Source organism: Ursus maritimus, unplaced genomic scaffold, assembly GCF_017311325.1.
Source record: "Ursus maritimus isolate PB19 unplaced genomic scaffold, ASM1731132v1 scaffold_16, whole genome shotgun sequence".
NCBI classification, from domain to species: Eukaryota; Metazoa; Chordata; class Mammalia; order Carnivora; family Ursidae; genus Ursus; species Ursus maritimus.
In genome coordinates this window covers 1,418,670-1,443,755 of record NW_024424008.1, presented here as the reverse complement: position 1 = coordinate 1,443,755, position 25,086 = coordinate 1,418,670, and the positions used below count along the sequence as shown (strand labels likewise).

The following is a 25,086-nucleotide window of genomic DNA, read 5'->3' as shown; positions in this document are numbered from 1 at the left end:
TATAAACAAGAAAACACATGAAAGACTTGCAGAAATGTACACACTTTCTCAAAAGTGTGCGGGTCGGTGTTTGATGTTAAGAACTTTATAACATCTTGAAATTTTGGCATTCTGTAATTACGGTTAAACACGAAGTTAGCAGTGGAATAGTGAAAGCCTCGTATTAAAGGTCGATATATAACTTCAGAAGCAATGCCATGCTCTGCATATATTTAAAATTTTCAGTGTATGGAAAGAGCTTGCATCTTTCTTGTTAATTTATCAAACATACACTGGCTTGACGTCAATGTTATTTGTAGGCAATAATTTATGTTTAAGGTATTTTGTGTGTGTGTTTTTGTCATGCTAGTAACAGGGAAACCTGCCTCTGAAAGGTGTTTTTTTTTTTTTTTTATGGTGGATAAATGGTGGATACTTTATTATCACTATGAATATCATGTAGGATGCTTTTGGCTTCAGGTAACTGAACTGAAACTCAAAACAGCTTAAACAATAAATACTTCACCTGCTTCTCTCTTCCTGCTTCTTCTCCTGCTTCTCTTAACAAGAAGTTCAGAAGGTAGGCTGCTGTTAAATCAAAAGTCTCAATATCATCACCAGATCCTTATTTAGTCATCTTGGGTTCGTTAGATTTCTTACATCTATAGATTGTTGCATTTCATCACTTTTGGGAAAGTTTTATTAACAAGAACAGAGAAAAATGATTTCAAAGAAATTTCATCATTTTGAGAATATTTATTTGAATCTTTTATTCGCAGCAGGTAAGCATTGCTCTGTCGTCATTATTTATCTTCAATACTTCATTAGTAGTCAACTTCTAACAATTTATCTTCTGCATTTACATTAAATTCAATTGATCTTTCAATGAAAGAAATAGTCTGGATCCTTGATTTCCTCTGTGTGGATTTTGTTTGATGGAAAATAAAATTCAACACATTCTATTCAATTTCTATGGTGTTCAGTGATGAATTTTCCAGATGCCTAATATAGAGCTCATCACCCATTTTATTGATGATTTTTGTTATTCTATGGAATATGTCATAACATTCTGTAGAAACTCTGATCTTTCAAACTTCTAACTTGTATGTTTAGCTCTAAAACTCACCCACTAGTGATAAATACATTGCATGAAAGTAGCAAGCGTAAGAATACCGAAGAAAGTCAAATAAAATCTGTCTGTCCCATTCATATCCTTAAGAGGTGGGAACAAACAAAGTTTTTTATTTTGCACAAACACTAAAATGTCAACCCACGGTTCAAACATCTCAGTGGAACCTTTTCCCACAATAACCATTAATCTTCATCAGGCACTACTTTTATTTTCGATCAGTTTCTGTCCTATCACCACAAAGAGAATCATCTTGAATGTAACACATTAACTTGTATGCAGTTCCCGATTCTTGCTACAGCACTCACCACATTATTCCCTGCAGCTGACTTACGTTTCCTAACAAGACTTGCGATGTGAGCTCCATAATCTCGTCAGCTCCTGCACGTTTTAACGGTTCCTATCACTGTTCCATCAGAACATACTTCTATGCCAAAATTAAAACGTAGACTACATGTGTTGATATTGTATCCCTCAGACTTCTATAACAGTTTAGAGTTAGTTGGGTTTGTTAGCAACTTTTGAAAGACTATTCTTCTTCATATCACTGCCATATTGATATCACACATACATAAAATAATTTTCATGCTAGCAATATCTGTGCATTCGTCCAGCGGCAATGAAATATACTTTGCCAGCTTTAGTTGTTCTGTGAGCTGGTTCTGTCTCCCTAACTACTCCCTTGTACGTGTGATGCGATGCAGTCCTTGTAAAATGGGCAGCCTGCCTGGCACGGACGCCCACGAACAGCAGTGCAGGGTGGAGTCCTCACTTAGCTCTCTTGGGAATAAATCGTCATGTTTGCAGAGTGGGCTTGCTCTGTCTCCAGGTCATATCTCGACAACTGCTCTCACACGTCCAGTTCCAATGTATCCACACACACTCCACAAGGGACCCGAGAAGAGGTTGTAGGACAGTTCTAGAATATCAAAACACACGATTACAATAGTATAAGGATTTTGTTGTTGTTTTTTGATGAACTGTACGTTTGTTCTGTGAAAGTGTAATCACAAAACAATTCATTCGAATGAGGTCTGAAACCAAATACAAACCGTGGAGAACATATTGTGGAATATGTTGTTATTATACCCTCTTACGCTCCTCTACCTGGAATGGAAGGCATTGTCGAGAGGGGGAGAGTTGTGAAACTACTAATGTGTACTATAAGTTTCCACTAGCTACCCCATGTGGGTCCAGCAGGCATCTGAGAGAGCCAGAATTTGTCCTCAAGCTGACTCTGCAAGCCACACGCCCTTGAGCAATGTTGTGTCATTCTCCGGAGCTCAGGCACCCTGCTGGTGCTCCAGGCTTGCTGCTCTAGTCTTCACACCACCTCCTGGGGGAAGGTCTACGATTTGTCATTGTAGAAAGGAAAAACACAGTGTCAGGGGAGTTAGACCCTTGCTCCAGTCTGGGTAGTAGTGGAACCTATTCGACCCATGTCTGACCCATTCAACAGCCCAGGCTCTTCCCACCACGCTGCTTTGTCTGTATGTCGGGCTAAGGGGCAGAAACAAGGCTAAGTAATGAGGACTGTCCATGTCTAGGGGGAAGTTGGGTTTGTTATTTGTGGAGCGTGAAGCACGTCTCCATCTGAGTGTGCTGCGCCCCAGCCAGGGGTTCTGCAGAGACCTCCCTGCTCAGTGTCTTCCTTTCCTGGGATCTGAGTGCATCAGGCATGGAAACCTGGGGGTATCAGGGGAGTCAGCAGAGATGACTGCGGACCTCTGCTAATCCCTTATTAACAGTGCACAGCTGTGACTCGTGGGTTCTCAATCCCACCAGGGACGCAGAGTCCGTGCCCCCCTGATGGCCAGAGAAGACACCCATAAATCCTTCACACCCACACCTGCTCTCCCTCAGGCTTGCCCTGGGAGCACCTTCAGAGTCCGCAGGTCACAGTGCACTGACTACTGAATGGCCAAGTGGGAGCAGCAGGGACTGGAGCAGCGCTGGGTAGATGGAGGCTGGATGCCCCTTCCTCATCTTTAATCCCACCTCCCCAGCAGAGAGGTGAGAGCTTCTGACCCTCTGGCAGCACGAATTCCTCAGCCTAGATCAGTCACCCCCAAGACAGGGCCTGGGGACTCTGAGAAGCTCTCCTCCCCAACTAATGAATCGTTGAACACTACATCGAAAACTAATGATGTATTATATTTTGACTAACTGAACAAAATAAAAAAGAAAAAAATTGAAATATTTCAATTAAATTTGAAATATTAAAAATTTTGAAATATTGAAATATTTAATACTTAAATATTTAAAATAACAACAACAACCTCTTCTGCCTATGCCCTACCTGGATTTATCCCATAATGAGCCAAGCACTAAAAGTGCCAATCCTTGTGGGATGGTCTAGGAAGCCTCTTTGTCCCGATGGAAATGAGTTGCTCAGATTCTTTTTCAAAGAATAACCCGGGGTGCCAGCTAGAGTGTAGGTGGAGGCCAGTGTGACTGTTAAGTTTAAGAAGTGGGGTGAGTTGTCACCATTCGCTTGTCACTGTCCCTGGGTCAGAAAAATGTGGAAGGTGCACTTTGGGGCCCGGGAGCAGGGATTGAAGGACACCACCACCACATTCTCTATTTTGTTAGGAAGCAGTCTTACAGTCAACCTGCTTTTTTGGCTCCTTTGTCAAGGGCAGTTCCTTCTTTGGTCAGATCTGATACTAATCTGATACTTTAAGCTTGTCTTTTAGCCTTTGCTTTTCCCATACTCAGCACCATTTGGCTTTCAAATCTCCATAGTTCAGTCCCCATCTCACAAAATTTTGGTTGTTTTGTTTTTTTAAGATATAGGGAGGTTGGTCAGATTATAAAATTGAGAGCTAAGAGTGCACTGGAAAGGGACTCAATAGGAATGGTTTCAACAAATTACACAACTGCTGAAAATAATTATATCAATGTTATCTAACATGTATGGGTATTCACTATGTTGCAGGCAGAATTGCTTTACGTGTTTTTTTATTTATCCTTACATGATTCCTATGAAGTAGGTGCATTCATTCTTACCCCAATTTTAGGGAAAGGAAATAAAGGCATAGAGGAGTTGATTCTCTTGTGCAAAGTCCCACAGCTGGAATGTGGCAGAACTAGGGTCTGAACCTACATCATGTGGCCTCAGAGCCTGCTCTAGATCCTATCCACGGTGCTGAAAGGGAGAGTACAAGGGAACAAGAAAAACATTGTGCCTGGCCTCCCTCTCACTCCCACTTCCTCCACACTGAGCATGGGGATCACGAATTCTGATTAAACCAAGGGCCAAAGTGCTTAATCGCTTCCCTCCAAATCATACTACAGAGCTGGGACTGGACCCTTGCTGCCGGAGTTCAGTTCTTGACTCTTCCACTCTGCCTTCTCTCTTGTCACTGCTTCTAGCTGCATGGAATGTTCCTTGTTCTGCTCTTCCCTGGAGGGAATACTGGTCCCTCAAGCCCCTGAGGCAGGACACTGTCCGTGAGCCACTCTGAGGAGAACGAGGCAGTCTGAGAAGGATCACGGGGCAGGAAGAGGGAGGACACGGGCTCTGGCTTGGAAGCCATGGGGACGAGGCAGCAGATGGAGGGAGGTGAGTCTCAGTCTGTGGCTGGTTCATGCAGCTCTGTGTGCCCCCCGGACCCCCAGTGACTCATGCCAGGAAGAAGTCCTGCATGTGTGAATGGAGTCAGAAGGAGGACCCCTCAGAGTGGGAGTGGATACCCAGGTCAGATGAGCTGCCGAATCTGTGTGAATTGCAGAGTATCTTCTCCTGCCCAGAAGATGACTGCTGTCAAGTGAGAAACAAGGCAAGACTTCCAGGAGAGGAAACAGTCCAGGACTGGGATGCAGATGTTGTTCCTCGTCCCAGCTGTGTGTGACCGTAGTCTTTCTGGGCATTGGTTTCCAGATCACAGCAAGGGGCACAGAGAGTGGGATGGCTTTGTGTGCACAGGCAGGTAGGAGCAGCTCCAGGGATCCAGACCATGGCTCGGAGACAGTCTCCTGTTCAGGAGCTCAGGGAGAGCAGAGATCTTACTGCTACCTCCCTTGGGATGTCCCTTGTGATCCCCTGACTCAGAGAGGACTCAGAGCTGTGTGAGGCCTGGAGAAGAGGCGAGGGTCCAGGTGGAGAGCAGAGTGGACAGTGGAAGATGAGAAGTCATGGCTGTGCACCTTTATTGAGTTGATGACACAATGTTCTCTAAAATTGAAGGGATGGTGAATAGTGTCAAATGCTGCTGAGAAGTCCAGCAAGGAATCAGTATGGGAAATGGACACTATTGGTAATGTTAGCAAACGCTGCTTTGGTGGAAAGGTGAGGAGAGAAATGAGATTCGCATGGGTTAATGGGTGAGTAGGACATGAAAAGCACGTACGTGGTGTAGACAGCTACATATCTAACTATGAAGAGAGAAGGTAATTGTTTTTGAGTAATTTAGACAAGAAAATATCTGAGCATATTTTAATTGTTTAAATGTTGAAGGAGTAGACATTTTAAAAGCCTAAGTTGAAGACAAATGCACGAAAGAGAAACAATGATAATGAAGATGGCAAAGACTTGAGAGGGAGAAATGGGTTGGGTTTTGTGCCCAGATACGAAAGGGATAATTTTCCAATTATAACTAGAAATAAAAAAGTGTGTGTGTGTGTGTATTCATACATGTGACGTGATTGCTCTCTTACACTATTGTACATCTAATGGTTTCAACATTCTGTGTGAATTGAAGTAAACAATTATCTGTTGAGAAAGAAGGAGTGGGAGCTGGTGGATGTGCTTGGAGAAAAGTAGGAAAAAAGTCATCCAGGGATATTGCGCTGAACAAGATCCTGTTGTTAGGTCATTGGGCAGTGTCGTGGCGACGCTTAAGGTCGATGATCGTGAGATTATGGGAACAAATACATACCTGGCTAAGTCGGTTTCCATCTTGATCTGAAAGTCTTATTAGTTGTTGAGTCTAAGAGTTGAGTTTTGCAGAAGTACATGATGGAAGTTCAGTGGAGCAAAGGGGAGCACATATGTGTGAGAGAGTAGTCAACATGATGAATCAGAATTGAACCTCGATGAAGAGGAATGCAAAGACCTGGGGTAATGAATGAAAAGTACTGAAAAAGTCACTGTCCTGGAGGGATCAAGGCTGTTGATAACCTAATTGGTAATCACTGAACCACATAACCGAGCAGATACAATGGAGCGTCTCTAAATATGTGATTTTTGAGACTTGTAATTTACATCAAGATGCAGCCCTGGAATCCGGTACACAATTTTGAGTAACAAGATAAAGGCATCCGAGTGATGATATGCTAAGTTGAGGGAAGGATTGGGGTAGGCGAGTGGCAAGGATGGTAAACTTGCTGCAAAATGATCACCACAATATGTCAAGTTAACATCCATTACCACACAAGTGTGAATTTTTATCTTGTGATGGGAACTATGAAGGTATATTCTCATAGCAAGTTTCAAAGACACAATACAGTATTATTGATCAGAATCTCCATGCTGTACATTCTATCCCCAGGACTCATTTATTTTGTAATTGAAATTTTGTGCATTTGACCACCTTTACCCAGTTCACTAAACCCCACCTCCACCTCTGTCAGTCACCAACCTGTTCTCTGCATCTGAGTTCCATGCCTTGTCATTGTGTTTGTGGTTTTAGACTGCACACACAGCATTCGTCTGTGAGACCATACAGTATTGGTCTGTGTTCTCTTTAGGTGATTTAATTTTATATCTTCTATTATACAGATATTATCTATGTGCCATTTGCCATACTCTATAGAGAATTTCCTTTACCACACAAGAGTCTATGAAAACTCCTGGAGTTTTATTCCCAGCTCTAACATTTACTTGTCATACAGCCTTTGGCAGGTTACTTAACTTCTCTGTGCCTCCGTTTCTGCATCTTCGAAATGTAGGCAACATTATTACCTATCTCATAGGGTTTTTAAGATGATTATAGAAGAGGATTTTATGTAAAGACGTTTGGACTTGTATAGTATCGTGAACGTTTCCAAAATAGTAGTACTTGTGTTATAGAGATTGCTTGTTTGCTTTTCTCTTGATCTGGGATTTAGAATGAGTCAATTCTAGACTTCTTCCACTAGAGGTCCCTCTGTATTAATCATGAGCACACTTATAAAGGATTCCTCATTCAATGCGAAGAGGGGCTGGAGGCTGAGTTGCACATCCATTTCCATACTGTTCTCCATGGTGAGGCACCAAACATCAACCTCAGAGAACATTCTGGTTTGCAAATCCCAGGTGCTATAGCGTAAGGGGTATCGGGAGAGTAATTGCAATTGGCATAGGGTTAGTGCGCTGGACACACTGCAGCTCCCTGTATCCCAGGCCCCTTCTCAGTGCTTGGCATGTAGCAGTGTGTCCGCTGAGCAATCACCTGGCGGGGCACCTCGGCATGAAGGAGGCTTAGCTGTGGACTGGAATGATCTTGGCTCTGCCTGTCATCCAAGATGACATCTTGGGCAAGATTTTCTCTCAGAGTGTTAGATTCTATAGCAAAACAATAAAAAGCAAATGAGGAAGAAGAAAATACTTATCTCAGAAGATTATTCTAAATGAGATGATACTGTGTTTATAAAGCCTAGCCTCTGGCAGGAGTCTGTCATTGTGAATTATCACCTTATTTTCCCACTGTACCCCACTTTTCTTCATTTCTTTCTCTGTATGTGGTTAGATTGAGGTTCTTGCTACTCACATTAGAATAGCAAGAAATTACATTGATCCAGGGACACTTAGTCATTGAAATGGGAATAGCATTTTGAACAGTATGAAGAAAATTCCAGAAGCACTGAGTGACTACTACCAGGATACTGTGTCTAGGGAATCTTTCTTGAAGAGATGAGTAGAGCTTTTACTAGCGCTGGGAGGTTCGTTCTTAGCAGAGAGGAAGGAGGAGAGCTGGCCTGAAGGAGAGAGTGGAGGAAGAATTACCACAGAATTTACTCAGGTTCATTACACACGATTTGTTTTTCAGATACAGAATCCATTCCTCAGACCACACGGGCCATGCACAACCTGAGCAGCTCCAACACAGGTGACTTCACCCTTTTGGGCATCCCCGGCCTGGAGCAGTACCACGTCTGGATCAGCATCCCCTTCTGCTTTGTCTATCTTGTGGCCACTGTGGGCAACGGTATCCTTCTCTACCTCATTGCTGTGGAGCGGAGTCTTCATGCACCCATGTTCTTTTTCCTTTCCATGCTAGCCATGACAGATCTGATCTTGTCTACCACATGTGTCCCCAAAACCCTTACCATCTTCTGGCGTGGTCCCCAGAAAATCGGTTTTCCTGGTTGCCTCACCCAGTTATTCTTTCTGCACTACAGCTTTGTCCTGGACTCGGCGATACTCCTGGCCATGGCGTTTGACCGCTACGTGGCCATCTGTTCCCCTCTGAGATACACCATGATTCTGACCCCTGGGTCCACTGTCAAAATTGTCGTGGGAATTTCCCTCAGAAGTTTCTGTGTTATAGTTCCATGTGTTTTCCTTGCAAATCGTTTACCCTTCTGCAGGACACGCATCATCCCGCACACATACTGTGAGCACATAGGTGTTGCCCGGCTCGCCTGTGCGGACATCTCCGTCAACATCTGGTATGGCTTTTGTGTTCCCATCATGACGGTCATCTCAGATGTGATTCTCATTGCTGTCTCCTACACCCTCATCCTCTGTGCGGTCTTCCGCCTCCCGTCCCGGGATGCCCGCCACAAGGCCCTTGGCACCTGTGGTTCCCATGTCTGTGTCATCCTCATGTTCTATATACCAGCATTCTTCTCCATCCTTGCCCATCGCTTTGGCCACAATGTCCCTCGTACCTTTCACATCCTCTTCGCCAACCTCTATGTAGTCATCCCACCCGCACTCAATCCTATCGTCTATGGAGTAAAGACCAAGCAGATCCGGGACAAAGTCATTCTCCTGCTCTTTCCCCAGGTCCCAATGATACAGGCCTGAAGTCTGGGTGGGTAGGTTAGAGACTGACTGTAGCCAAGGGTCCAGAGAGGGGACAGAGGAAACAATTCCTTAAAATCAGAGATGTGGTTTGCCTTCTTTGTTATTTTAGGCAGAAGTTACTCAGGTATTTCCATTGTAAAAAAAAAAAATAAATAAATCTGAGTGTAGAAAATAGTATATATGAGTCTATTTATTTCTAGAAATGAAAATTTGGCAATTCCGTCTGATTGTCCTAAGGCAGTTACAAAACTGTTACTGAAAACAATAAAAAGATCAGCATCTCTTTTTTGTGATAAATGTGTGTCTAAGGAATCCAAATTATTTTTTTTTTCAGATTTATACTTTTTAGGAGTTTATATGTCACTGAAGATCAAGGAATTTTTATTGTGATGTCTCTGAGGTTTGGGACTTTCAATTTGCTTACTCTAATTAATTTCTTTCTTTTTTTTTTTTTAAGATTTTATTTATTTATTTGACAGAGACAGAGACAGACAGCGAGAGAGGGAACACAAGCAGGGGGAGTGGGAGAGGAAGAAGCAGGCTCATAGTGGAAGAGCCTGATGTGGGCCTCGATCCCATAACGCCGGGATCACGCCCTGAGCTGTAGGCAGGCGCTTAACCGTTGTGCCACCCAGGCGCCCCTACTCTAATTCATTTCTAGACAGGATCAAGCATGGGTCGTGACTTGTCATAGATGTATAAGGAATGTTTATCATTTAAATGAATGGCAAATCATCGTGAAATTTAAGTTGAGAGTGCAGGCATTTATTTTGGACAAAGGAAGAAGATAATCAGGAACCTAAAGCTCATTTTTCACTCAAGCTAGAAAAAGCCAAATGAAATGTGAGTGGTCAGAGTCCCCGAAGAATAAACGTAAAGATGATCCTAACTTCCTAGAGCCAATGAAAAGGAAAAGTACGCACAGACTAAGATGTGGGATTGAAACCTGGGCAGCTGGAAGTACTGGTGGTCCAAGTCTTCTCTTCCTTCTCGTATCTCAAAGGAGATGTCATCCAACGCTAACCATGTATCTTTATTTGTATGATTCATTCTCTCTTCAAACCCAACATGTCTATAATTGGGTCAGAGGGAGTCACTCAGTCACTAAATTCATCAAGGATTAACAATTTTTGGTGTTTCTCAGGTGTCAATGATAGTTGATGTCTGCTTTTCTCCTAGATCTAAGATGCCCGCAATGCCTATTGCTTCTTTCTATACAACTTCTTGCAGTCACCAGTGAGTGTGAGCACCCCCTGTCTCCCCATATTGGTCCCAACCCTCCTCACTTCCCTCCGAATGGGAACACCAGAGATCTACATGGTCTCTCTAACAATACTGCTTTCCCACCCCATTCACATGGGATTAGAGTCACCATTCTACAGTAAATCTCAACTAGAATTGTAATAAGAAAGATTGTTTTTGTGGACCCAGAGACCTTAGTTTGACTGTATGTTCTTTTCCCATGTGACAAGAGTCACATATATTTTTCTCGAAAATTATTTGTTGTATTTTGAACACCATAAATAAAAATACTATGGAGTATAAATAGAAGAGCCAGTGGAGGAAGAGAAAGAAAAAGTAGTGATAAAGATTTTTTAACAAAATAAGATAAGAAATAGGCTATGTGCTTTCCCTCTGTCATGAGTTTGTATTCTCTTACTGAACAAGGGTGAAGATTTAAGCTCAAGCCTGTGTGAGAGATAAGCATGATTAGTTCATAATTCATACAGCATATAAACTAGAAGACAGTAGGATGTTTAGAGAAGTTCAATTACTCCTGCCATGAAGAATCAGCTCACAGAGAGAAGGTACCAGTAATTAATCGTATTCTTACAAAATGTAGCTTCATGGGACTCTGAAAATGTCCCACATCCAGTGTAGAGCAGTAGAACATCCTAAATTTCCATTCAACAAAGGCTAAAAACTTTGCTGGGAATCAATATAATATAAATCTCCTTAGGTCTAGTGTAGTCTGAATATTCTAGCACATTTAGAGTACTGAGTGCATTCTAGGAAATGCTCCTTCCTTCCTTCCTTCCTTCCTTCCTTCCTTCCTTCCTTCCAGAATATTGACCAAATATTTGACAAACATTTCTGAAGCACTGTGTTAGGTACACTGTTTACCATGTTGAATAGAAATGAGTCTTATGCTCCTGGTGTTTGTAATTTACTGAGGGAGGAGAGCCTCAATCAAGTAAACAGACCAATGGACATGTAACTTCAGATTCTTAGGTTTTATGACACACAGAAACAAACAAAAATTAAAAAGCAGTACTCTTCGATACAGACTATCATCTAGAAAACAGCTTCAGCTTAGGTGTGCAGACCATCCTTCCTGGAAGAGATTACCTGTAACCACAGGGGACCACAACAAAGGAAACAGCTTCTGCTCAGCAAAGGAAATATCAACAGAATGAAAAAGCATCCTAAGGAATGGGAATAAATATTTGCAAACCATGTATATGTAACGGGGTTAATCTCTAATATATTTAAGTAATTCATACAACTCTATAGCAAAAATAATGATGATAGTTTGTTTAAAAATGTGCAAAGAACCTGAATAGGTTTTTTTTGCAAAGAAGAAGGCATACAAATGGTCAACAGGTACTAAGCATCAGGGAAAAGCAGAAACCACAACCATCACCCCATACCTGCTTTGATGGCTATTGTCTCACACCTGCTTTAATAGCTTTTTTTTTTTTTTTTTTTGAGAGAAAGAGAGAAAGGGGGGGGGGGGAAGGGGGAGAGGTGCAGAGAGAGAGAGAGAATCCCAAGTAGGCTCCACACCCAGCACAGAGCCTGACGCGGGGCTCAATCCTGCTGGTGGAGTGTCAATTATTACAGCCATTATGGAAATCAGTATGAAGGATCCTTAAACATTTAAAAATAGAATTACCATATGATCCAGCCATCTCATTTCTGGGTATATATCCAAAGGAAATGAAATCAGTATCTCAAAGGGCTATCTGCACTGCCATGTTCATAACGGCCTAGCATGGAAAGCACTTGTTTTCAACAATGGATGAAAGAATAAAGAAAATCTGATTTTACACAATGGAATATTATTCAGCCACAAGAAGAAAGGAAATCTTGCATTTGGCAACAACATGGATGAAATGCATTATGCTAAGTGAAATAAGCCAGACAGAGAGACAGATACTGTGTGGTATCATTTGTATGTAGAACCTTAAAGAAAAGCAAGCTCAGAACCAAAGAGTAGAATGATTGTTAGTGGGGGCTGGGTGGGGGGAACAAGGAGAAATGTTGGTCCAAGTGTCCAAACTTTCTTTTATAAGATGAATAAGTTCTGGAGATCTGATCTACGGCATGATGACTATCGTTAACAATACTGTATTGTTTACTTGAAATTTGCTAGGAGAGTAGAGCATAAGCATTCTCACCAGACACACACACACATTAAGACTAAGTCTGAGATGTTACAGATGTGTTAATCAGTCATTTTGCAATGTGTATCTAGGTCAGATATCACACTGTACACTTTAAATATATAGAATTATATATGCCAATTGTATTTCAATAAATCTGGAAAAAAGAAAAGTAAATATTTATGACTGTTTACTCCACTATGGATGAATAAACTCTACCATGCTTCTTTAAAAAAAGAAAAGAAGAAAGAAAGAAAAAGACCGAGGGATTAGTACATATAAAGACACAGAGCTAAAGAAAGGCTAAGTGTTAAAGGAAATGGAACCTGATTGGTGGTGGGGGGGGGGGTTAGGTAGATGAAACAGCAAAAGGTCATATTGAAGAAGATGCAAAAATCTAGATCGTTTTAAGGAGTTTAATATTCTAAGAATAATGGAAAGCCAGAGGAATTTTAGTTCAAACTGTATATTAAAACATTTCCCCTCAATCTATTGTTCTTGTTAGGGGGTTTGTGATAGTTTGGGGGTGGTGGACTCAGTGGTCACTCTATCGCCCTTAGGCAACTTTACCCCTCATGACGTGGGCAGCCTGCTTTAACCAAATAAAATCCCAACCCCTCAACTGCATGAAGGAAAGGCACAGTCAACTCCAGGTAGAGAGAAACCAATAAAATACCTTTCTGCAGGGCTTAGGAGTCTCCGGGGAAATAAATCTGATGTCATATTGTGCAAAAGAGCAAAATGGCAGTTGAAGTAACTGATAGGGGCCAAAATTAACATGTATAAAATATTCAAACAGGCATAAGAAAATTTCCACCTTACTCATTTAACCACTAAATCTTTTTAGAAAAGTAACAGGATTTCAAGTTAAACAAATTGGTATAGACGTGGTGGTGATTGAATTGTGGGGACTATCATTTTGACATAGTTGGTTAAGACTCCTGCATGGCCACCCTAGACAGAAGAGCCAGCTCACCTCCTCCATCATGCAAATAGAACCATAGTATTTGTGTGTAAAATAATAGTTTGTTGCTGTTATTTAAGTGGGTGTGAAGGGCAAGGGTGTAATTCAATTTTTAAAGGGGTAAATTATAAATATGGAGGGAAGGGGCACCAGAGCTCATCTCTATTTTAGTCCAGTGGAAGTCATTCATTAACTGATTTATCAGAAAACTATTAGCCCCAGCTATGGCAACATTAAGCCGTAAGTTCTATGTAACGTGATTGAACCATGTGTTCATACAAAAGTCATTCAAGTTTCCTATAACCATCTCTGTTCCATATAATCAACACAGGAAGACCGTTGTCTCCATAAAGGGACAGAATACACCAAAGGTGAGGATTGGAAATTTTCATGACTTAAATATGCCTCCTCTTGCTATAAAATACTGACCAAAAATTTCGACTTCTAGTACATCAAACAAAATATTATTGTGCACTTGACCATTACTTTCAATGACCTTGTGATATAGGATTTAAAGAGACAAGCACTGGAAATGAAATTATTTGTATTCTGCATCCAACTAGAAGGAAACATGCCCATGGATGAGACAAAGGCAAACAATTGGCAATTCTGGCGTCCCTATTCAGAGATGCTGGCTGTGCTGTCCCAGGGAAGGTGACCTGGCTGCTAGGTCTGGGGGATAAGAGCCTCTCAGAGACACACTGAGACCTGGCCTCCAAACTCCCACCAGTGTCAGCAGCACATCTAACAGACTTCCCCCAGGAAGGTACTTTATGATTCATACTGGTTTTACTGATAAAAATTATATTATGCTTCAGTTTGCTGTGAGTCCCCATTAAGGAAAATATGACAAAGATGGGGATGAAGATTAGTAAAACTACGGAAAGCTGCAGGAGCTAGGACTCAGAGTTGAGGAAAAAAACAGGATTTAAGACAGGGCAGACATGATCAGATTCACATGGTAGGAGGAGCAGTATGCAGACAGGAAATAATGGGAGGGAGACACAAGGGAAATAAGGTGAACCTTTAGGAAGCCATAGAGTGATGTAGGTAAGAAGTGAAGGTAACTAGGGGCGCCAGGGTGGCTCAGTCATTAAGCGTCTGCCTTCAGCTCAGGGCGTGATCCCAGGGTCCTGGGATCGAGCCCCGCATCGGGCTCCCTGCTCCACTGGGAGCCTGCTTCTTCCTCTCCCATTCCCCCTGCTTGTGTTCCCTCTCTCTGTCAAAATAAATAAATAAAATCTACGGAAAGAAAAGAAGAAGTGAAGGTAACTAAACAACAAAACAGAGAAGGATCTAAGTTGAGGACATGTTAAGAGAGAACAGCAATACATTTTTGTAAGAAGACCCTCAAATCCTCCTGAGTAGTGAGGTGACAATTGCTGAGCCTAAGAGCACTGCGACCATGTCCAGGGATGGGTGGGAGATGCAGTTTGGGACCTGATGGATTTCAAGTAAAAATGAGATGTTTAGCCAAAGATATTGCAATGCAGCAGCCACAGGATTGCCAAGAGGAACATACTGACTTAGGCCATCAAAGGAAAGAGCCTCCAGGATCTGTTCCACTCGTGCCCCAGTACAGACAGTGACAACCAACTTTCCCATTTTCCAGTTTTCATGCACACAGCCATATATGTACTAGTCCCGCAGGGGAAGAAAAGATCCACTATAGAGCCTATGGATGCAGAACCTGGGGCCCCACTTTGAACAGCAATAAAACACCCTGGCATGGGCCATGTGATCATTTTGAGAAATGTGTGGTGAGTCTCCACTGTGTTAGACGTTTTCACAAGCACTGGTCTATCTAATTTGTCAGCCCTTCTCTAATCTCAGGAGGTAGGTAGTATATTATCACCTTCCTGCAGAGAGTGGGTGCTTTGTCCACGCTCTTTATCGGAGGAGTGAGGGCATGAGCAGGAACCCTAGGTGATGTGCCGGGTGGGCAAGCACGCGGCTCTGTTCCCACAGGCACACCAGCTCGCGAGCAACGCAAAGTAAAAGTAAACACCCAGAGGCACCATCAACTCCCAGGCTTGGGCATGGTTAACATAAATTCCTCATGCTCTCCCCTTGAGAGTGAGAGGATGCCAGGGTCCCTCAAGCCCTCTCTATTTACCTCTTCCTCACGTGGAACACTGGCCGGAAATAATAAATGAGCGGGGAATTGATCCTCCCACCATCCCTTGCTTTCCCCTCCACTTATTTGTTTGTTTGCTGTGTCTGCCCTTCTTGCAGAGTTTCTGGCTGGCTGTCAGCACAACTGCTCTTCTTCCTGTGTGGCCCAATCCCCACAATTAGGTGAATGCTGGCTGTTTGAGCAGCGTGGCCTGAACCAGGATTTGGATAGAAACAGGGGGTGGCTGAACACTGAGGGCTCAGTCTCCAGGAGCATGCACTGAGGCTGTTACTTCTTTTCCTGAGCGATTCCCGCTTAGAAGCCCAGGTCATGGTTATGAGACTTGCACAGATTCCCCATCAAATGGATGAGAAAAGACTCAGACAGATACACAATTATACACCTGGGTTAAGCATGGCCAAGGTAACTGTTGGCTGCAAAGGTCTGGGTCAGGCATGTGAGAAGGACCCACTGCCCTGACCTAAAGAATGGGACTAAGTGTGAGGGTGTGTGGGTGTGTGGGTGTGCGGGTATGCGTGCATGTGGGTGTGTGCCTGGGCTGCTCCTGATGCTTGGATGCCCCTGTCTGTTCTGTTCTCTTCTTCACTGTGTGGTCTGACTGCAAAGGATGATACACATGATATCAAATGTGATCTCTAGAGAGAAGTGCAACCGTCCATGCTTACTATGTCCCAGGCACTGCACTAGGCAGTGGTTTGGGGCATGTCATATTTCGGCATAATAATAACCAAGAATTAGAGCTATCAGGCCCTTTTCAAAAATGTGGGACCGAAGGATTATATAATTCAAGCAAGCCCACCCACGTCCACACAGTGAGTAAATGGTGGAGCCTGGATGAAAATACTCGGCCATCTGGCTCCACAGCACATCCTGTGTGCCAGTATTTCATTGAGAGACTATGGGCACCTGTGTGTGTGTGTGTGTGTGTGTGTGTGTGTGTGTGTGTGTTTATCTACCATAACAGCATACACACATTTAATAAAAGGAATACTAATGCTTTATGTCATCCAATAATTAGTTCACGTTTAAATGCTCACAATTATACATCATCTTCTTTTTTTTTTAAAGATTTTATTTATTCGACAGAGATAGAGACAGCCAGCGAGAGAGGGAACACAAGCAGGGGGAGTGGGAGAGGAAGAAGCAGGCTCATAGCGGAGGAGCCTGATGTGGGGCTCGATCCCATCACGCCGGGATCACGCCCTGAGCCAAAGGCAGATGCTTAACCGCTGTGCCACCCAGGCGCCCCTATACATCATCTTCTATCCCTGGCTTGAATTCAATCAACAATTGCTTTGGTTTTCATTCTCTTCATTTTATTTATTCTAGAAAAGTGTTTTCCTCACCTAAACGCCCTCCACTGTATGAATGGCATTGACTCCTGAAACAGACCAGACCTTTTCACAGATTGCCCCACATTCTGGATCTGTCTGACCCTGGAATGACAAGCCTCAGCGCAAACGTTCAGCCCATGTGCCCACATGTGTGTGTGTAATGGCTTGGGGTGGCTGTGCGAACATCTGTCGTGACTGAGTGCATGACACATCAACACTAGAGGAGACCCTTCCCCACACAGCTCTGGATCGGGGACGCCTGCAGACAAGCTGAAGAGCTGGGATTCAAGCGCCGGGTTCGGGCTCCTGATGCCAGCTGCTGTTTGAGGCACTGAGCAGCACACACGGGTGGGTTTTCACACGGAGGCTGAACAAGCAAATCACATCTGTACCGTTGGCGAGAGCTGAGTCCTAGCCTCCCCCCGTCTGCCTGCGAAGCAGGTCACTCAGCCCGAGAGCAGGAACACTCAGCAGATGGGGGCCGGACTGTGGCCACCTTCTGAACTCTGGATGTGTTCCCGGAGCCCAGAACCGAAGTCATGGAGACGCTGGAGGGGAGGCTTCTGTGGCTCCAAGAAGTGTTTGTACGTATAGATAAGGGAAGGCCAGAAAGGCAAGCAGAGAACATTCTGCTTCTGTTTTACCAAGAGCAGAAGAGTGGAGGGTGTAAGTGTTGGTCCAGCAGATGTGGGTCTGGGAGCTGGGTCTAAGAATGATTGACAATGTGGGGGCCTCAGGGGGCGGAGCGTGAGCTCTCTGGGTCAGGCGTCAGAGGTGGAGGCACGTGACCACCACAAGCTTCCTGTCAGTGCTGCGTGGCTGGTGACGCGTAGCTGAGAAATACCTTTCATGCGAACACATTGCCCGAGAAGGAAGAAGCTATGGGAAGTTCGTCTTTAACAGAGCCGCTCTCCAAGTAAACATTCTGGGGATTTACGCAAGAAATAGCAGTTCCAAAATCCAATTGTGAAATATGTTTATACTTTTCTTGGTATGTGCATATGTTTGTATGATGTGGGCATGTGTGGAGTGTGTACGTGTGCGTGTATGGTGTGTGTGTGTGTGTGTGTGGTGCGCATGTGTGTGTAAGGTGTATGTGCAACACAGGGTGCTGGGGGAGTGTGTTTCGCAGGAGTATGGGTTGGTGAATCTATTATGGTAGAATGTGTGAGAGAATGTAAATGTGGATCAGAGGAGATGGTAAACACAAACGTGTGTGTGTGTATCTGAGAGAATAACTGTTGAAGGGTCTAAGTTTCTATCCACCAGAACGTGGGTTTGGGAGGGAACAGTCCTTTTGTGGACAGAAATCTCGACTAGAATTGTTAAGTCAAAATATTAATATAGTATACAGTTTTATAGTGTATAGGGTATTAGAAAAAAAAATTTTTTGGTGGGTAGGAACATGGACTCGTGAGCCTCATCTGTGTGGAACTTTTCTAATTTTTATTGAGGTTCCACATATTATCCAGCCTAGTGTAGGAACTCAGCCTGTGTTTGTTGAATTGACCAAATTTCTGGATGCTTACGTCATCCAAAAGTGTGTTTACGTCACAAATGTAAGATCTGTAGTCATCGGGGAGCGTTGAAAGAGCAAGTATGTATCCCGGAGTAAATTTTGATATCCCACATGACAGACCAAGCAGATCTTGTCAAGACCTTGTCAAGACTAAGCAGACAAAAAGGTCTATAAAGTCACAGAAACTATTAGCACCATGCGAAAGTCTACACTGTACTTTTTAACTCGTATCGGAGATGTACTCTGTCATGAGAAGAGTGATTGCAGCCAGTCTGGAAGGCTGCCTGGAAAAGTGTAAATCAGCAGAGGTGGCCAGAAGATAGAATATATTCTCTTGAGGTAGAATGACTCTATGTCTCAATGTATCTGAGACGATCCTGGTTTACATGCCAGTTGCCTGCAGTTGTTTTAATACCAGCCTATATTTTCTTCAACGGTGTTCTACTGTGGATAACTGATATGGTCTCCTTATGTTTAGGAGTCAATAATGACGAGTAGCTGGAAGTGACAGTGACTCAAGTGTCCCTAACTCTATCCTCTACTACCCTCTGTTTTCAGGGCCTAGGACTTCTGTCATCGTGTTCTACCATGATCGTTTTCAACCTGAGCAATTACAACCCAGGCCCCTTCATTCTGGTGGGGATCCCAGGGCTGGAGCAATGCCATGTGTGGATTGGGATTCCCTTCTGTATCATCTATATTGTGGCCCTCGTGGGAAACTGTACCCTTCTCTACCTCATTGTGGTGGAGCGTAGCCTTCATGAACCCATGTTCTTCTTTCTCTCCATGCTGGCCATGACTGACCTCGTCCTATCCACATCTGGTGTTCCTAAAACACTCAGTATCTTTTGGCTTGGGGCTCGAGAAATCACATTCCCAGGGTGTCTCACACAAATGTTCTTCCTCCACTATACCTTTGTCCTAGATTCAGCCATCTTGATGGCCATGGCATTTGATCGTTATGTGGCCATCTGCTCTCCCCTGAGATACGCCACTATCTTGACCCCCAAGACCATCAGCAAGATTGCAGTGGGCATCTCCTTTCGAAGCTTCTGCATCATCTTGCCAGATGTATTCTTGCTCACACGCCTGCCTTTCTGCAAGACACGCATCATCCCGCACACGTACTGTGAGCACATAGGTGTTGCCCGGCTCGCCTGTGCGGACATCTCCATCAATATCTGGTATGGCTTTTGTGTTCCCATCATGACGGTCATCTCAGATGTGATTCTCATTGCTGTTTCCTACACCCTTATCCTCTGTGCGGTCTTCCGCCTCCCCTCCCGGGATGCTCGCCAGAAGGCCCTTGGCACCTGTGGTTCCCATGTCTGTGTCATCCTCATGTTTTATACACCTGCCTTTTTCTCTATCCTTGCCCATCGCTTTGGACACAATGTCTCCCGCACTTTCCACATCATGTTTGCCAACCTCTACGTTGTTATCCCACCTGCACTCAACCCCGTTGTCTATGGAGTGAAGACCAAACAGATCAGAGATAAAGTCATACTTTTATTTTCAACCAAGCGTACATAATAATGTTCCAATGTGCTGTGGGAAAGCTAACATCATTTTATAGGGCATATTAATGTAGTAAGATTGAGAAAAAAATAATTCTATTTAAAGTGAGGTGCTTTTGCGTACCAGGAAAATGGTATGATCTCTATGAAGGATATTGTTCAATGTATAAAACATTCCTTGATGACCTGTTTTTTTTTTTTTTTTTTGTGGAATATGCAGAAGCCCAGGATATGACTGGGAAAAAGAGGCAAAAACAAAGAGCTGACTTAGTTTAAAAGGACAAAGCAATACAAATTTGGAAATTGAGATTTGCAGCTATGAGAGAAAAATGTGTGAAGTAAGGCAGAAACCCTGAAGAAGTGAGACTCAAAGTGAAAATATCAATGAAAAATGCATTATTAAGGGGATTTGTAGATGGATTGAAGAAATTTATGATAATATTCAATACTTATTCATTACGCATGTCTACAGTTTCCATTCATGTCCCCCAACACATGCAATTCTTCAGGGAAGTGCTATGAGCTATGCGGTACCAGCAGTGCTGCAATGAGGACAGAAGCATAGATTTCTCAATGCCAGTGTTTGTTACCCCTGGTGCTGGTGAGGAGTGAGGCTTCTAGACTCCAAGACGCATTGCAGAAGGGAGCCAAGCAGATGGTGTCAGGAGATCTCAAGGCAGTTCACTGGAACGGTAGAGTAGACATTTAATCTCACTGGCCAGGAGCCTGTGGGGCCCTTATCTATAGAGTGTGTCCCTGAGCTGGGAGAGAGAACCAACACCAGACACAGCAGTGCATTGCAGGGGAGATGAGCAGAGAAACGTTATAGGAAAGTAATGCATGCGTGGTAAGACACATCTAATTGCACAAAGATTTTACTGGAGACAACACTCTATATTGTTTTTGAAGAAAGATCCAGAGTTCTTACAAGAAACCTTTTTTTCTTCTTTCATGATTCATTGATTTGGAATTGTTTGTTGAGTATCTACTGTACTGTAACATGATTCTAAGCATTCAGGATATGGCGGGTAATAATAGAGAGACTCTACTCCACTTTTAGGGAGCTTATAATCTCAGGAGAGTGACACACGAGACACAAGAGAACAAAGTCTTTACTTTCAAAGGGTCACGTAACTGATAGGGAGATGAAGTGAATACAGTGATGCACACAAGTGGGGACAAGGACAGCACAGGCAAAGGTCCTGGGGCTGGACACAGCATGACATGATTGTGGACAGAACAGAGGTCAGTGTGTCTGGAGCACAGTGAGGTGGTGACAGCAGAGGAGGGAGGAGGAGGAGCGTAGCCAGGTCCTATGGGACTGGAATCATTCCAACTTCATTCTAAGAGGAGGACACTGAGCTTGCAGAATGAACATGAGTTTTCCAAAGCACAGAGCAAGGCAGTCATAATTGCGGAGCTAGAATAGAATCATAGGACACACAACGTCATCCCTATTATTGTATTCGAAGGCATAAAATAGAAGTATCACTAGAATAAACACAGGAAATAAATAAAAGACTTGCAGAAATGTACATATTGTTTCTTGAAAGTGTGTATAGTGGCGTTTACTGAACACTTATATTACATTGTGAAAGTTTGCCATTCTGCAATCGCAGCTAAATAAAAAAGTGTGAATTGAATAATGAAAGCCTCATAGTAAAAGCCTATATATGCTTTTGAAGCAATGCCATGCCGTGCATAACATATTTAAAGTTTTAACGTAGCAAATGAGCTTGGATCTTTCTTGTTAATTTATCTAACATAGTTTGGCTTGATGTCAATGGCACTTGTAGGCAATGATTCATGATTAAGCCTTTTTCTTTTGTTTATTGTTTGCTTAAGTTTTGCATTTCTACTGTTAGTAACTGGGGAATGTGTCTCCAAGGTCTATTAATCGTGATGGAAGACATGAATTTAAAGGCCATCATTTCATCATTTTCAAGTCATTTATGGTATTTTTCATTTAAAATCAGGCAAGCGGTGTCACCTGGGTGGCTCAATGGGTTAAGCATCTGACTCTTGGTTTCAGCTCAGGTCATGATCTCATGGCTGTGGAATCAAGTCCTGCATCAGGCTCTGTGGTCAGTGGAGAGTTGGCTTCAGGTTGTCTCTCCCTCTCTTACTCCCTCTCAGTCACTCTCCCTCAAATAAATAAATAGAATCTTAAAAAAAAAGTAAAAAAAAAATAAAATTAGGCAAATGATGTTGTATGTCCATTATTTACCTTCCATGATTTAGTAGGCACTTCCAGCAATTTTTCTTATATATGTACATTAAATTAAAAAGATCTTTCAATGAAAGAAATGGCGTAAGAATCCTTGAATTTCCTCTGCGTGGATTTTGTGTAATGGAAAACAATATCTCACACATTCTATTAAATTTGTATGCTGCTCAGTGATGAACATACAATTCTTTACTCATTTTATTGATGGCTTTGTTATTTTATGGCAGACATCATCACACTGACAGAAATTCTGATCTTCCAAACTTCTAACTTGAGTATTTACCTCTAAAATTCATCCACTAGTGAAACAATATGTGGCATGAGAGTATTAAGCATATTAAGAATACGAAAGATAGTCAAATAAAGAAATCTGGCTGCCCATTCATTTCATCAAGAGGAGAGACCATGGGGTGCATGTGTGTCTCAGCCAGTCAAGGGCCTGCCTTCAGCTCAGGTCATAGTCCCAGGGTCCCGGAACTGTGTCCTGCATCAGGATTCCTGCTCGTCAGGCAGTCTGCTTCTCCCACTGTTCTTCCTTCTGCTTCTGTTCTCTTTCTCTCTCTCTTTCAAATAAGTAAAAAAATAAGAAGAAGAAGAAGAAAAGAAAATTAAAAAGTTAAAAAAGATAAAAAAAGAGGTGAAATAAAAAAAGTTCTTTTATTTAGCACAAACACTTGAGTCCATGGTTCAAACATCTCTGTAGAATTTTCCGCACAATAACCATTAAACTTCATCAGGCAGTACTTTTTCTTTTCGATCAGTTTCTGTCCTGTCACCACAAAGAGAATCATCTTGAATGTAACACATTAACTTGTATGCAGTTCCCGATTCTTGCTACAGCACTCACCACATTATTCCCTGCAGCTGACTGACGTTTCCTAACAAGACTTGCGATGGAGCTCCTTAATCCTGTTAGATCCTACGGTGTTTATTGGTTCCTATCATTGTTCCATTAAAACGTACTTGTATACCAATCTTAAAATTTAGAATAAATGTGTTGATATTGTATCCCTCATACTTTTATACCTGCTCGGAGTTAGTTGGGCTTGTCAGTAACTTTTGAAAGACGAATTCTTATTCATATCCCTGCCATAGTTTTTTTTAAAGATTTTATTTATTTGACAGAGAGAGAGACAGCCAGCGAGAGAGGGAACACAAGCAGGGGGAGTGGGAGAGGAAGAAGCAGACTCCCAGTGGTGCAGGGAGCCCGATGAGGGGCTCAATCCCAGGACCCTGGGATCAGGCCCGGAACCGAAGGCAGATGCTTAATGACTGAGCCACCCAGGCGCCCCCATATCACTGCCATATTGATATCACACATACATAAAATAATTTTCATGCTAGCAATATCTGTGCATTCGTCCAGCGGCAATGAAATATACTTTGCCAGCTTTAGTTGTTCTGTGAGCTGGCTTCTGTCTCCCTAACTACTCCCTTGTACATGTGATGCGACGTGGTCCTTGTAAAATGGGCAGCCTTCCTGGCACGGACGCCCACGAACAGCAGTGCAGGGTGGATTCCTCACTTAGCTCTCTTGGGAATAAATCGTCATGTTTGCAGAGTGGGCTTGCCCTTTTTGTCTCCAGTCCATATCTCGACAACTGCTCTCACACGGCCAGTTCCAGTGTATCCACACACACTCCACAAGGAAATGCCGGACATGAGAAGACGTTACTGTGCTATTCTAGAATATTAAAACATTACTCTAAGGATTACTATACTATAAGGAGATTACTATACTATAAGGATATTTTTTTCGGTTTTATATTTGGAGAACCTGTTAAGTTTGTTCTGTGACAGTATAAACACAACAGAACTCATTTGAGTTAGGTCTAAAAACAGATACCAAGTGTGGGGGACATATTTGGAAATATCTGGTGTTACCACATCCTCTTATACCCCAATAAGTGGAAGCCTGGTCATTTTCGAGAAAGGGGAGAGTTGTGAAACTACTAATGTGTACTATAAGTTTCCGCTAGCTCCCGGATGTCAGTCCAGCAGGCATCTGAGCCAGAGTGTGTCCTCAAGCTGACTCTGCAAGCCACACGCCCTTGAGCAATGTTGTGTTATTATCCCGATCTCAGGCACCCTGCTGGTGCTCCAGGCTTGCTGCTCTAGTCTTCACACCACCTCCTGGGGGAAGGTCTACGATTTGTCATTGTAGAAAGGAAAAACACGGGGTCAGGAGAGTAAGACCCTTGCTCCAGTCTGGGTAGTAGTGGAACCTATTCAACCCCATGTCTGACCCATTTAACAGCCCAGGCTTTTCCCACCACGCTGCTTTGTCTGTATGTCGGGCTAAGGGGCAGAAACAAGGCTAAGTAATGAGGACTGTCCGTGTCTAGGGGGAAGTTGGGTTTGTTATTTGTGGAGTGTGAAGCACGTCTCCATCTGAGTGTGCTGCGCCCCAGCCAGGGGTTCTGCAGAGACCTCCCTGCTCAGTGTCTTCCTTTCCTGGGATCTGAGTGCGTCAGGCATGGAAACCTGGGGGGACCAGGGGAGTCACCAGAGATGACTGCAGACCTCTGCTAATCCCTTATTAACAGTGCACAGCTGTGTCTCGTGGGTTCTCAATCCCACCAGGGACGCAGAGTCCGTGCCCCCCTGATGGCCAGAGAAGACACCCATAAATCCTTCACACCCACACCTGCTCTCCCTCAGGCTTGCCCTGGGAGCACCTTCAGAGTCCGCAGGTCACAGTGCACTGACTACTGAATGGCCAAGTGGGAGCAGCAGGGACTGGAGCAGCCCTGGGTAGATGGAGGCTGGATGCCCCTTCCTCATCTTTAATCCCACCTCCCCAGCAGAGAGGTGAGAGCTTCTGACCCTCTGGCAGCATGAATTCCTCAGCCTAGATCAGTCACCCCCAAGACAGGGTCCGGGGACTCTGAGAAGCTCTCCTCCCTGTGCCCTACGTGGATGTATGCCACAGTGAGCCAA

The 25,086-nt window shown here is 43.4% G+C and overlaps 2 protein-coding genes across 4 annotated transcripts; both read left to right on the top strand.

Moving 5' to 3' along the window:
- Nucleotides 1-8,009: 8,009 nt before the first annotated feature.
- Nucleotides 8,010-9,062, top strand: LOC103680105 (olfactory receptor 52H1-like). The gene has a single exon (XM_008709642.2). The coding sequence runs from the start codon at nt 8,112-8,114 to the stop codon at nt 9,060-9,062; it is 951 nt and encodes a 316-aa protein (XP_008707864.2). The 5' UTR covers nt 8,010-8,111.
- Nucleotides 9,063-17,625: 8,563 nt separating this feature from the next.
- On the top strand, nt 17,626-21,945 carry LOC103680053 (olfactory receptor 52H1). 3 transcript variants are annotated; one of them, XM_040630712.1, is made up of 3 exons: nt 17,626-17,874; nt 18,961-19,038; nt 19,328-21,945. In XM_040630712.1, the coding sequence occupies exon 3, from the start codon at nt 19,342-19,344 to the stop codon at nt 19,933-19,935; it is 594 nt and encodes a 197-aa protein (XP_040486646.1). In that variant the 5' UTR covers nt 17,626-17,874; nt 18,961-19,038; nt 19,328-19,341; the 3' UTR covers nt 19,936-21,945. The 3 variants fall into 3 exon arrangements, with proteins under 3 accessions (XP_040486646.1, XP_040486645.1, XP_008707812.2); XM_040630711.1 differs by lacking the exon at nt 18,961-19,038; XM_008709590.2 differs by lacking the exons at nt 17,626-17,874; nt 18,961-19,038 and having other exon boundaries at nt 19,047-21,945.
- The last annotated feature ends 3,141 nt before the right edge of the window (nt 21,946-25,086 follow it).